The sequence below is a fragment of the Ammospiza caudacuta genome, chromosome 19, assembly GCF_027887145.1.
Source record: "Ammospiza caudacuta isolate bAmmCau1 chromosome 19, bAmmCau1.pri, whole genome shotgun sequence".
NCBI lineage: Eukaryota > Metazoa > Chordata > Aves > Passeriformes > Passerellidae > Ammospiza > Ammospiza caudacuta.
In genome coordinates, this window is record NC_080611.1 from 2,205,144 (window position 1) to 2,218,520 (window position 13,377).

The 13,377-nt window shown below is 43.5% G+C and overlaps 2 protein-coding genes across 9 annotated transcripts in view; one reads left to right on the forward strand and one right to left on the reverse strand.

Annotated features, from left to right (window-relative positions):
- Positions 1-2,263: 2,263 nt before the first annotated feature.
- Positions 2,264-10,909, reverse strand: UTP18 (UTP18 small subunit processome component). 7 transcript variants are annotated; one of them, XM_058817122.1, is made up of 14 exons: positions 10,610-10,907; positions 10,379-10,506; positions 10,179-10,274; positions 9,347-9,426; positions 9,060-9,145; positions 8,373-8,498; positions 7,314-7,488; positions 6,889-6,989; positions 6,039-6,129; positions 5,592-5,715; positions 4,516-4,690; positions 3,655-3,797; positions 3,016-3,075; positions 2,264-2,406 (listed from the first exon to the last, which is right to left on the reverse strand). In XM_058817122.1, exons 1-13 carry the CDS (start codon positions 10,856-10,858, stop codon positions 3,051-3,053), a joined length of 1,599 nt encoding a protein of 532 aa, XP_058673105.1. In that variant the 5' UTR covers positions 10,859-10,907; the 3' UTR covers positions 2,264-2,406; positions 3,016-3,050. The 7 variants fall into 7 exon arrangements, 6 of the variants coding, with proteins under 6 accessions (XP_058673105.1, XP_058673110.1, XP_058673106.1 ...); XM_058817123.1 differs by having other exon boundaries at positions 2,295-2,932; XM_058817128.1 differs by having other exon boundaries at positions 2,295-3,075; positions 10,610-10,909.
- Positions 10,910-11,288: 379 nt separating this feature from the next.
- MBTD1 (mbt domain containing 1) overlaps positions 11,289-13,377 on the forward strand; it is a 35,304-nt gene continuing 33,215 nt past the window's right edge. Inside the window, exons 1-2 of one of the 2 annotated variants that reach the window (XM_058817213.1) lie at positions 11,289-11,609; positions 12,896-12,943. In XM_058817213.1, the coding sequence (XP_058673196.1) occupies positions 11,589-11,609; positions 12,896-12,943 (69 nt within the window). In that variant the 5' untranslated portion in view covers positions 11,289-11,588. The remainder of the gene's footprint in view (positions 11,610-12,895; positions 12,944-13,377) is intronic. The other variant, XM_058817214.1, reaches the window with a different exon arrangement.

Here is a 13,377-nt window from a genome sequence, read left to right on the forward strand (position 1 = left end):
GTATTTTATTTTTTAAAATAGCATGACAAGAATTCACCAATGGGCTCCGATAGTCAAAATCTTTGATATGGTTATACAATCAATTTTTCTCATGCTCAGAGTACATCTTCTGGGATGCCACATTCACTGAAGTCTTAATGACTGGTTACTGGAACACCTTGACTGGTGCTGTTACCTCCCAAAAAATTCCCTTGTGGAAAGAGGTCAGACATGAGTCACAATTTACTCTCAAATCAGGGTTTTACTGTAGTAGGTGCCTAATCAACCTTTATTTCATGAATTTAAGCAGAACAAGGTAGCCACTTTAAGAAGGGAGAAGAGGAGCAGGATTTGGCAGCAGATGAAGAAGCAGCAGCAGACCCTCTACCCCAGTCCCAGCTTGGGGATCCTGATGGATTTTCACCACTGATTTAAATTTCACCACTGGTTTTAAAATCATGTGATACTCAGGATTCTTTGCTTTCACAAAAAGATAAGGCTGGCGTTTTCCTAAAAATTAAACCCATGTTAGATGCAGTTGTTTCTGTGACACTAGAAGCAGGAAAGCATAAACGGGGCTGGTTTTTTTTCAGCTCTTGGTTTAGGGCACCTTGAAGCTACAGCTGGGTAGTTGGCCTAAGCTGGAACACTGTGCTGGTTTGACCAGGAAGAAGTGGGCATTCTGGGATGCTGTGGTCAAACCAATGGGTGCTCAGATTTTGATACTGGCACCTGATGTGGCCAGTGGGGTTTGGACACACCTCTGAGAACACACAGGGGTTAAAAGCAGAGCTTCGGCCCTGGGAGGTTCTCTTGGGACTTCGAGGCAAGGAGGCCGGATCTCCCTCCCCCGTCCAGCTGCTGCTGCTGCTGGGCAGGGGAGGGGCAGCCATGTGGTAGGCTTGGGCCTGGACAGAGATGGGAGTGAGGAGGCCCTTGAGGATGGAAGGGTGGAGGAGCCCCAAGAGACATCGGGCAGCCACCCCCACCCCCCCAGGAGAGAGAGAGGGAGAGCCAGCGAGGGAATGTGATAGCAGCCGGCCCAGGAGGAGAAAGGGGGAATGCGCGAGAAGGTGCCCGAGAAGGTGCCTGGCAGGGCAGTGTGGGAGTGCCGGAGCTCTGGGACAGGCAGAGACTGAAATTTTTAACCCTTTCCCTACATGATTGAGAACTTGCAAAAATGCTGATCCTCCTGGAGCTGAATAAGAAGAGAGATAAGAGATGAGATAACAAGGGATAGGCCCGAGGGAAGTGGAGAAGACTGGCTGAGTGGGGAGAGATGACGGAGTGGCCTTTTGGCTGGACTTTTCGTGTGTGGCCATAGACTGAACCATTTTTTTTTATTTTATTTGTGACAGAGACTGCATTTAGGGGGAGGCAGTGCCTCAGAACCAGGAGGGTTCAGTGTGGGGACCCCTCAGCCCCAGGGGGTGAAAAAAATGGGGGGGACAGATGTCCCAAAGAAGAGACTGCCTTTTTTTGGAGTGAGACAAGGCATCCTTAAAAGACAACCCTAAAAGCAGCTCTGGTCCATGCACAGTGGTGAGAGCACTCGGCATGGAAGGAAGATGTCACAAATGGCAAAAGGACTTTCCAGGCGGTGCTGAGTGACATGGAAGCACACGAGGTTTCAGCGTGTTTCCAGGGGAAGCCTGTGGTGCAAGGACTCCTCTCCTCTTCATGAACTGAAGACTGAATATTCTAAAGGGTGGTGCTGGACTGAAAGTTGGTGATTTGGGGGAATGTATTGCATTGGGAAATTTGGTGGGGTGGAGGAGGAAGGTGCTTTTGTAAGGTTTTCTTTTTTTTTTTTTTTCCCCTTATAGTTTTTTCCCTCTTCTTTTCTTGTAGTTTAGTTAATAAAGTTTTCTTTATTTCTAAGCTGGAGCCTGCTTTGCTCATTCTTGGTCACATCTCACAGCAGACACCAGGGAGAGGGTATTCTCATGGGGGCACTGGCTTTGTGCCAGGCCTAAACCATGACAAACACCAACATCAACAGGGTCTCAGGAGACTGGGCTCCTCTAGGCAGCAAAATGCTGTTTCCAGCCCAGCCTCAAGTGAACCAGGCTGATGGAAAAGCTCCTGCTAAATGCATGGAGCAGAGGTCAGTTTGCAAAAAATTTCTGTTTCAGCACTGGAATATTTCACATAATTATAATAATTAAAACATTCAAGCACTTCTGGAAGACACAAGCTTGAGTGCCAAGCAATAAAATCTTACTTGTGATCTTACACGAAGCATTGGAATAAGCTGAAACAAGTTGCCTGGAAACTTACCAGGTACATTTATTTAAAACCAACAAATTTAAAAATACATATATTCTATTAGTACTTTGTAGCTTCCAAATAAAATAAAAAAATAATAATAATTGCAAAAAAATGCTTTTATTTTGTCAGCATCATTTTATCTGCAGGTTACAAAACCTGGGGAAAGACCAGTAGAGATAATTTTGTTAGTATTCTCCAAACACCGAGCCATCACAAAATTCTATGCAAGCTTAACATGCAGAAGCCAGAGCTGCTTCCAGTCTAAACAAGTTCAGCCTCCCCTCATTAACACAGTTTTTGTCAATCTAGTGTATTATTGTCAAGGCTACAAGATTTTCCAGTTTCCCAAGAAGACATTTAAGTGCACAATAAAATCATATCTGCACACAAACTATGCTTCAAACTTCAGTAATTCCTGTAATGGGAATTTGAAAATATGCAGACTTCTGTGGGCTTACAATACTCCAGAATAGGATCAAGCCAAGTCCCTGTCAGCCTGTAGCTCTTTATCAACATTGCTGAGTTTGACTTAAATATAATCAGCTCAGTCCGGCTGACAGTGGTTTTTAGTTGAACTCGCTGCATTATCAGAAAAGCTGAGAGTGACAAGGCCAGTCCTACCCCAGCCCATGAGTGTCCAGGCAGGACGGATCACACAGGGCTAAGAAATTCTTCCTGCCATCTATAAAGAAGTGGAGGCAGCAAAATTAAAATTTTTGAGGCTCCTCAAGGCAACACTGTAAACAGTTCTAGTGCTGTTTTCACCTCAGTTACTGGTTCATTTTCTCCCGTATCTTCTTTCAGAAAAATGAATAATGTTTCAGCCTAAAGAAAAAAAAATTGAGAGATTTAAAACTTCTCAGTAATCTGTTGAAGGGACAACACAAAGAAACAATAACTCTTCAGCAGTGTCACTGAGTATCCTAAACTAATCTGAAACACAGATGTAGTAAAAGATAGCAAACATCCACCTGCTAGAATAACTTAAGTGCCATTATAATATGCAGTTCAATTTCAAATAAAGAACAAATCACAAGACTTATTCATATTTAGGAATAATTTTGTAAATTTTCCCCGTCTTAATAAATCATTAAAATCTCATCTTAAAATTAAGCAGTTTTTCAAGCATGATGAAGTTGTGATTTGAAAAAAAATATTCCTGCTAAAAATTAGCCCTGACCACACCAGCAGGGGAGCAAAATCAGAAAGTAGGGAAACAGGGTGTATTGCATAATCTGACAAAGATCAAGGGTTGTTCTTCAGCATGGAAAGCCAACTCCACACTCCAGCAACTCATTAGGTGTAATTCAGATCAGGAATCACTTTATCATTTACAGTCATCTGCCCCATCTTACAGAACATAAGCATGTTACGTGGGATTAATGGACCTAACTTAGTACCTACCTAAATAACAAAGCTTTGCCTTTGTTATTTGCTACAGAGAAATATCCACTTCTGGGAGAGAAGTCCATAGATTGAGTAAGATAAATCTGTTTTTTTCTGAAGACTGGGAAATTTGAGAATACTGTATATGAAGGAAGATGCACCTATTGAGAAATATGTCAGAATTTAAAGTTGGGAAAAAACCACTAAAAATAAAATTAAACTACAAATCTATAATTGAAGCTCAATGTTAAGTTCAAATTTTCAGTTATATTCCTACCCTACATGACTCTCCCTATAGAAATCTATTGGAGAAAATGAGCAGGGAACACATCACGGAACCAATTATTGCAATTCTCAGGCCTACAAGTCCTCAGATTAATTCAACAGTTCCTCTGTTGGCCAGAATTTTGATAAGGCTGGCAAAAAAACCCCATAGTAAGATGGTTACAGTTACCAACTGCTGAAAACTCACATTTGTTGCTGAGCTATATTTACAGCACTGAAATTGAATCACATACCGGTTAGGTTAGAAGGGACCACAGAGTTTTCATCCAGTTCCAACCCACTGCCATGGGCTGGGACACCTTCCACTAGACCAGCTTGCTCCAAGCTCTGTCCAACCTGGCCTCAAACACTTCCAGACATTTTAGAGAGCATTTTAAAAAGGTAAAAAAGGTAAACTAAACTACAAAACATTATTTTCAAAGCAACTTTACTATGGAAAATAAAATTATACTCTTGAAATTGCAGAATGTCTTGGCCATGTCCGGATCTGTTTTTTTTGCAGTATCTTATCTGCTTCATGTAAGTTTTATTATGTCACCAGCAGTATTTTGAGCAAGATTTATAAGAAATATTGTAAAAAGAAGCTGAACATACCAATTTGACAGCTTCATCAGCGTCACGGGAAGCCACTGCCAAAATCTCTGTGGTGGGATTAAAGGTCACACAGGTGGCAGAAGTAACAAGGTTCATTATGGCCTTAACTGGTTTAGGACGGTTTTCTTTGAGGCAGACATCAGTAGTGTATAAATTTACAACTCCAGAAGATGAACTAAAGAACAAAATGAACAAATATTATACTGAAAAGTAACCTTCCAGTATATACTGTCTTGTTATCTATAGCCACTACTCACCTGAAAATGTAATTTCCAATTATTTACTGGAATCTGCAATAATATTTTGTTTGGAGCTTGATTTTCCTTTGGAGTTTATAACAGTATCTAGTGGAGGAGTTTTTGGATTTTCTTTTTTCTTATATAGTAAGAGACTGAATTCAAAGCAAGGAGAGCTTGGTATCAAAAAATTCTGAAGTAACTTCAAGTTTTTTTGGCTGGTTTTTGTTTGTTTGTTTGTTTTTGTTTTTTGGGGGGTTTTTTGTTGGGTTTTTGATTTTTTTTAGTAACTGTAGCATAAGCTCACTTTAAAATCCTCTTCTACAGTGAGCTAGGAAAATATATATTGTACTCCTCTACTTATTTGCTATCCTCATTTAAAAGAATCCAGACACTAGCTGAAACAGCATCTCGGTAAATTTGGAAAAACAGTTTCAGCCTGTGGCTTTGAGTTGAGGCCCCCTTTTGAAAGGCTAACACGCTGCCTGGCAGAAGCCAAATTTACTGAAGTGAATCAGAAAAGGGAGAAAACCCTGAATCAACATTGCTGTTACAGAATTTGTAATTTTAGTCAGTGTGATTTCGAAATTAACTGCTGAACCCAAACATGGTAATAGTAATACCAGTATCACTCCTATTGTTTTAGGTGTACTATGGTATTTTATATTTACAAAGAGAAAAGTAAATTATTACCATAAGATAAGGAACATTAATCTATTCATGCCTACTCTTCTCTTATTAGAACCAAACCATATTCCTACACTCTCACCAGCCACCCACAGGTCCACTGAAGAGCTTCAAAATGATAGCAGAAGTTGCTGTCAAAGTTCAGTCACTTACCCACATGCCACATACTGGTTATTTTTTGAAACAGCAATGCACTTTCCTTCCAAAGAACCTTCATCTTCAAATTTGTGTAGACTCTTTCGGCTTCTCACATCCCAAATGAAAACTTCGCCTTCCTCTGGTTGCAGAATGAAAGATATTAGAGAAAACTTACATACACATCACTTTGTTAGTCCACTTTACGAAAAAAAAAATAAATTAATTAGATGACAACTAAAAGCTGATTTACAACTATCAAATATAGGGTATTTTTAAAAAACCTTACCGATTAAAGGCATACTAAAACAGTTAATTCCATTCTTTAATGATTGATCACTTGGTTGTATTTTTAGGAGAGATACTAGCATAAATTTTTAAAATTATTTTTCTAAAATTATAAAAGACTTCTAAGAACTCAGGCAATTTAAAGTGAGGTATTACTAGAGCTGCTGCAATACTCACTTGAATAGCTGTATATTTTACTGCTGTCTGGGGTGAAAGCAGAGGCAGTGCACCTTCCATTCACTTTCATAGTGCTGATCAGTTCTTTTGTCTGCAGGATGAAGACCAATGCTGACAGAGATTCTACTAAAAATCTACAGAAAAGTTGTTTCCTGTCCCACAAAAATCTTGTTATTTACCCTAACATTCAGAGAACAGCACCAACGTTGTCAGTGCCTGCAGAGCAGAGCATAAGCTCCTGACTCTAACTGCAGGTGGATCAACAAACACTTGTTTGCTCCCTCACTGAAGGGCCTGAGTTATACAAAACTGAACTTTTAAATAAGAAAGTATTTTTCCTGGTGAAAGTTTAAAACAAATCCACCTGCCATCAAAGGCATTTCAAAATGCAGCTGAAAGATTGCTCTATGCATTATGAATCAATGTTTGGTATGATTCATGAACAGAGTACAGTAGCAGGCACTAGCATGACTCCTAAAAAAGCAGCCCTATATTTCTTCCACCCCCAGGTGCCTGTTCCCACGCTGTTTCCATTCCTCTCACCAGCACAGTGCTTGTGCAAGCAGCTGAAATACAGCACTGACACACGACTTCTTCAAGCTGAAAACCCCATGGAACTGCCCTGAGTTCCACCAGTTCCATGGAGCTGGGGAACAAAGTCTCAGTGTGTCCAAAATAATTCCCTGAAGCTGCAGTGGGTTGATTCCACAGCACATTTTTGAGGGCTGTCACAGTACATGTCATACCTTGCCTTCAGTTGAAAGTTAGATTGCCTTGCAGATGAGATAAAAGCAGATTCAAAAGAGAAAAGGCACCAAGGAAGCAAAGCTACACCATGCAGAAAAAGTACCTTCATGGACAGCAAATGAAGATAACCTGAATTTCCAATCAGCAGCATAAATGATCCATCTGGAGACAGTTCAAAGTTTCTGAGGAATTTTTCCTCCACACCTTTAAAAAGAGATTTGAAACTTGAAATTGGTGCAATTTATTCTTTGGCCTCAATATTTACAGCTAGGATGAATTTGACTAAAATCTGACTCCAGCTCTTCATTTCTGCAATATGCTGTCACAGAGAAGCTGAACTCAACCTTGCTCATGTGCGACAATTAATATCCCAGACAAGTAACACTAAAGGTACTTTATTTCCTTGAAGACAAGTAAATAATACAAACTGCAACAACCCACTGCACTTCGTTCTAAAGGAAATTCATGTGCCATCTCTATTTGGGACAGCTTCAACTGCGCCCAGACACTCAGAGCTGCAAAACATACCTCGTACTTTCGGGATAGGGATGATACTCCCAGCCATCATGTCATACACAAAGAACATGCTGTGGTGAGTACCAGTGGCTATAACTTGTTCTCCATCCATACTGAAATGAGCCTTATAAATTGGAAAGCTCTCTAAATAGATGCTCTGTATTTTTGGGTTCCTTATACCGTCCACCTTCAAAAAAGAAAGTAACAAACCAGGTTGTCATATTGAGAAATATATCAAATACTTTTACAGAGTAAAATTACACCAACCTCTCAGTGGAGACTCAAGTAGTAAGAGGTACACCACTATGAAGCCTTAAATTCTTCCTCTCTCCTACAAATCACCTGGTTCTTAGCTCCTCACACCATGTAACAGGCACTCCCTGCCTTTCTGATAGACCTCTCACCTCTTGCCCTTCCTCATTTTGCCCATACTTTGCCCATATTGTTCAAATAATCACTTCTACTCTGCTTTTTCTAAATGGAAACATCTGCTTTGATTTGGGTTTTCTTGCAGCTCTGTGAGAGTATCACATTCCACTTGTCTGACCATTTCAGTGACACAAGGCCATGCTAAGAAACCGTAAATAAAATTAGGATATTTAGTTTTCGGAGGAGCCCGGCAGTATCTCAGGATGAACACCTTCTTCCTGCAGCATAGCCTCTCCATCCCCAACATGGTTTCACAGCATTTTTACAGTCTCAAAGCAAAGTGGGCTGCTCCCCCCACTACAGGTTCTCCAAACAACTTAAGAACAAAAAATCTCCTTAGTACTTGTTCCTTGCAAACCTTCAAACCAAATGTTTTTAAGCACAAATCTTCAGCTAAAAACTCTGAGACAAAGAGTTTGCCAGTACTCTGCATGTGCTTGGTGTGAAGTCACAGGTGGAAATTCCTTTCAAGATGCCTTTAACCAAGGAATTTCCATTGTAACCACAGACATTGCGTAACCACTGCGGATGTGCAGAAGAAGAGAAAAAACAAAGTCTACCATTCCAGGCTATTTCGTGAACATTCAGAAAAAAGGTTCTATGTTAGTGACCATCAGCAGAGTACAAACTGAAGTTCTTCACCTGGAAGAGGGACACAGAGCGATCATGCCCAGCTGTCATCACCACTTGAGCTGAAGGATGAAACTGCACTGTCACCAGTTTTCCATTGGCAAAACGTTCCTGGTTTGCAGGAGGGCAGGTGCTCATCTACAACACAGACCAGACAGTTTAAAAAAAACCCAATAATCACTTATGCTGAATAAAAATGCATTTACTCTTTATGCTACAAGACCTCAAGCCCTGTGATGAAGTTCTGGGCGACATGAGGTGAGGAGAGCACACACAGGGAGCTGCTCCAGTACAAATACAGGCTGAACTCAGCAGCCTTTCTATCTGCATTAAAACTGAGTGTAAAAGCAGCTGCATTCTGACTCATCTGAGATAGCTGTAGGAGACTGTGTGAGAAATACTCATTTAAGGCCTTTTTAAAGATCATTTCAGTCACTTCAAAGTCGTGAGAGAATTCCATCCTCCCTCTGCAGAAATTAAAATCCTACTACAAGATACTATTTAGAGTGCAGAAAATTCTTATGTCAGACAATACACCTCAGTTTATTGTTTTATGCTTTCATGTGAACTGTTCAATTTTACTTATCCTCTAAAGCTTCTAGTTGCAGAAACAAATTCACAGAATCACTAATTTTATACACAAGAGTCAAAGTGTGCACTTAAGTCCAACTGAAGTGGAAAGATATGGTTTGTCTTTACCTTCAAAATCCCTCTTGGCAGAGACTCTGAGCTTGTTATGAAATTGCCAGTCCTGCGTAGCAGATCATCATCTTCATCACTGTCACCTCATTAAACCAAAGCATGTGGAATCAGCTAATTGCACAAGTACCCACAGCAAAATCAACACATTCCTCACTGAAATGAATTAAATTAAAGCACACTGAAGGAACAAAGCAAACTGAGAAGACAACAAAAGTAATTATCTTCTAGCAAGCTAAATAGAGAATCACAGAAACACTTATCAGAATAGCACTGGGCATATTTACTATCACTCAAAGTCCTTTTGGAGTTCTTCCTGTTTTCTAGATCAGCCCAGGCAGGAACTCCTCCCATGGCTTGCTGAAACCTTATGAGAAAAAGAGGAAAGAGAAAAAAACCATAACTTTTGTGAGACAGTAATTTCCTTCTATGAGTTAAGTACTTAGAAGAAGCACAGTGAGAATTTTGCAGGATTACTTGTACTCAGAACACAGTGCAAGTTTTTTATTAAAAAAAAAAAAAAAAAAAAAAGATTTCACCTTTTCTTGTATAATTCCCTGGAAGACAAATTAATTTGGGCACTTTGATACAAGTACTAAACAAGCTAGTCCAGACAATGCTAATGCACATTTTATTTACTATTCTTAGCATCATTTATTATTTAAAAACACTGCAAATACTGCAGGAAGCCCTGACTTTAAAGAGACCACATGAGAACAGTGGATAAAGACAAAAGTGACTTTGAATGTCACATAAATATAATTTAGCTTACAAAATTGTTGGCTAGATCATCCACCAGGGAGATCATTCACTCCAACTCCCTGCTACAGCAGTGTCACCAGGAGTACATGACATGTGAAGATGTCCAGGTATGTTTGGAATGTTTCCAGAGGGAGACTCCACAGCCTCCCTGGGCAGCTGTTCTAGTGCTCTGCTAATCTCCATGGAAAGAAATTCTTCTTCACGTTGAGATGGAACTTTTTGTGTTTTAGTTTACGGTTACTGCCCCTTGTCCTGCTCTAGGAGCCACTAAAGAGTCTGGCACCTACCTTGGAGAGCAATGATCATGAGATCAATATAGTCGATATAGTCAGCCACAAAAACATTAGTGAAACTTACTGTTCTTCAAGTCTTTTCTTTAGTTTTTTCTTAGTAAGCATTGTCTCGGCATCACTTTTCATTAAAACTTTCCTGTACTTATGGGTCATATCAACACTAGAGGGTAAAAACAAACAGAACACAAACATTGTTCAAACCAAGGCCACTTACAAGCACTCTCAAGTGCGACAAATAAATCTCATCACCAAACCTGAACTTACTTTTCCTCAGCTTCATCATCCTCATCTACCCAGGCCGGACTTTTGAGCAGTAAGTCACGTTTCGCTTCATTTTCCACCCCCGAATCGCTGGACTCTTCCTGGAGGTTCTTCTCCTCTGCAGCGGTAACCTGGAAACAACCAAACGGACCGTGCGACCGGGGACACGGCCGGGAGCCCGGGGACCGAGCGGGCGGGGCTGCCGCTGTCTGGTCGGGCCTGGATGTGCCGTACCGGTCGAGGCCCGGCCAGGCGGCGCAGCAGCTCGTCCTCCTCCCCAGTGAGGCTGTCACCGAACACCAGCTCCTCCAGCTCCCGCTCGGCGCCTGACACGCAGCTCAGCGCCTTCAGGTGGCGGGCGCGTCGCGCTGCCTCGGCGGCCGCCGCTTGATTCGCCACAACCAGAAGCCGCTTCGCCGTCCGCTTCGGTTTCGTCATTTTACCCGCTTTGGTCCCTTTAGACACTTTCTTCGCCACCTTCATGCTGGGCGCTTTTGCCGCTCCCCGCTCCCGCCCCACAAACGCCGCCACACCACGCACGGCGCACCAGACCCGGAAGCGGAAAACGTGTGCCTAGTCACATGACCCCCGCTTGGACACGCCCCCGCCTGCGATAGGCTCCTGACACCGCCCCGCCCCCGCCCCATGTGATCAAGTCCCCGCTCCCGGCTGTGACCCGTGGTCACGTGACTCATCTCGTTGCCTCCCCTTGCTCCCAGCTCCCCGCCCATCCCGAGTTCCACGTGACGCGGCCCAGTTGGACCGCTCCATTGCGAGCTCGCGGAGGGGGGAATCCCCAACCCGGGAGGCAACACTCGTCCCTCATCGGCCCCTCACTGGGACATCCCGTGTGCACCGCCACTCGCTGGCTGACACGGCTGCTCTTACGCCCCTCGGTCCCTGTCTTGGCCCGGAGTGTCCACCCCCGGTAACAAATGATTTCGCCCAGGTGGGGGGGCATATGGCCGTGTGGCCGCTCGGCGCAGCCCGATCCCGGCGGGGGCGTGTCCGCGCCTGCGCAGCAGCGCGCTCATGTTGTTGATGTCCCGGCGGCCGTAGTCGGTCCTGGTCGGTTCCCGGCGCTCGGAGCCGCTGGACTGCCCGGCCCATCCCCGCCCCGCTGGGCCCGGCCCCGACCGCGGGCACCTGCAGCGCCCGAGTCCCTGGGGCGAGCGCCTAGAGGCAGCAGGCAGCTCCTGCCCATGAGGGCCTGATGGAAAACACAAAGGAGCTGGTGAGTACCGGAGCCCGCGGGCGGTGTGACCGCCGCAGCCCCGCGGAAACCCCAGCCTCCGGTGGGGGAGCGGCGCGGGCTGAGCCGGGGCGGAGGAGCTGAGCGATCCCCGGTGCCCGCGTGGGGGGAGGCGGCCTCGCAGCGTGTGGGTGAAAGTCGGGGACAGCCCCGGCTGTTGCGGGGGCGGCCCCGCGGGGTGCGGGGGTTGTGCCCGCCCCAGCTCTGGGGCTCCGGGGGCCGGGCCGGCGCTTTTGTTCGCGGGGGAGTCTGGTCGGGGCACCTGGGGGCGGCAGGGCTGTACCCCTTTGTTGCGGCCCGCCTATGCGGGGTCGAGTTTTGTCCTTCGCCTGTCTTTCCTCTTGTCTCGGAGAAAAGCTTCAGCTTCTCGCGGGCGCGCTCGGATCCGCTTCTCCCCCTGCTCTGCTGTAGTGCCGGCTTTCAGCAACTTCCTCCTGTAGTTCCAACCTTTTCAAGTTGAGTTTTCCAGCGTGGTCAAGTTCACTGCTGGAGAGTTTTCTTTATTATCAGCGCTCCAAAAGTTTTGGATTTTTTGCGGCCACTTCCCCCCCGTTCCGTGCAGTTTTCATGACTTCTGATGTTGTGACTGTTCTTTTTGTGAGAAGTAGTAAACTCGTGAAACCAGTTTCACTTTCAGGTTTTTGCTTTGAAAATTAGAAATACCTACTACAAAGCATATGGTGATTATAGTAAAAAATTCTGTGTGTGAAAAAGCAATTTATTTTAAAATGTGGCTGGCAACTGTTACAATTTTTCAAATCTAAACCTAGTCAAAACTGAAAGCTGCAGGGCAATCTCTTGTATTTTAAATTAAAATTATTTTGCACGTTTGAGGACCTGCATTTACCTATTTATTGTATTCAACAGTTTGATTTTGACTTAAAAGGAATGAACTAAGGCTATGAGAGTCTAATCTGGAGCCTTCAATGAGAACTAAAATAATATATTCCTTAAGAAGGCAATAAAACTTGGCGGGTTAATTGTCCGTACTCATTTCTTCAGCCTGGGCATCATTTTGAGGAAGTGGGTAATGTAGGCTGTAGGAAACTTTGCAGAGGGATCTTGTTTCCCAGGAACAGTTTAGGTGCTGTTCTTGAGAATATGTGGGCTTGTGCACATGCCGAAAGATTGCAAACTGGAAGTAAGAATTCTCCTCATTGTTCCCTAAAGAGCAAGGTGCCCCTGGCAGGAGTGGTAACATTCAGAGAAGTTCTCTCTCATTGGCTTTCATTTCTCTTACCTTCTAAAATTTGATTTAATTTTGCAAGGCTTTTCATATCTTCTGCAAACCACTACTGCATTCCTTCATTTCTCAGGTAAGTTGGAACACACTGGGGATGTGGGATCCTTTGCTGAACCTGGCTCTGATGGAATGAATTTAGGTGTTGAAGACTTTGACTTTGGGTTGGTGGTGGTTTGGGGGTTCTTTGCATTTAAGTTTGTTATTTCATTTGGGAGTTTGGTTGTTAATTTTAACGGTAACACAGTGTTTAAAGTGAAATATTTGCCTCTTCCTTTGCCGTACTCCTGTAAAGGCCTTATAGAAATGTAATAGAGTTTGTAACAGATTTTCAGTTTTATCAAAACTCAGATATTTCACAGATTAATCATCACACCCCCCCCTCCAAAATTTCCTGCTAATGTGATATATTTTTTTATGAAAGAGTCTCCCCTCTTGTGTGAAACCCCCTGGGGAAGAGGCTATGGACAAAACCATTGACAAACAGCAGAAACTGGCTTCAGACAAAAT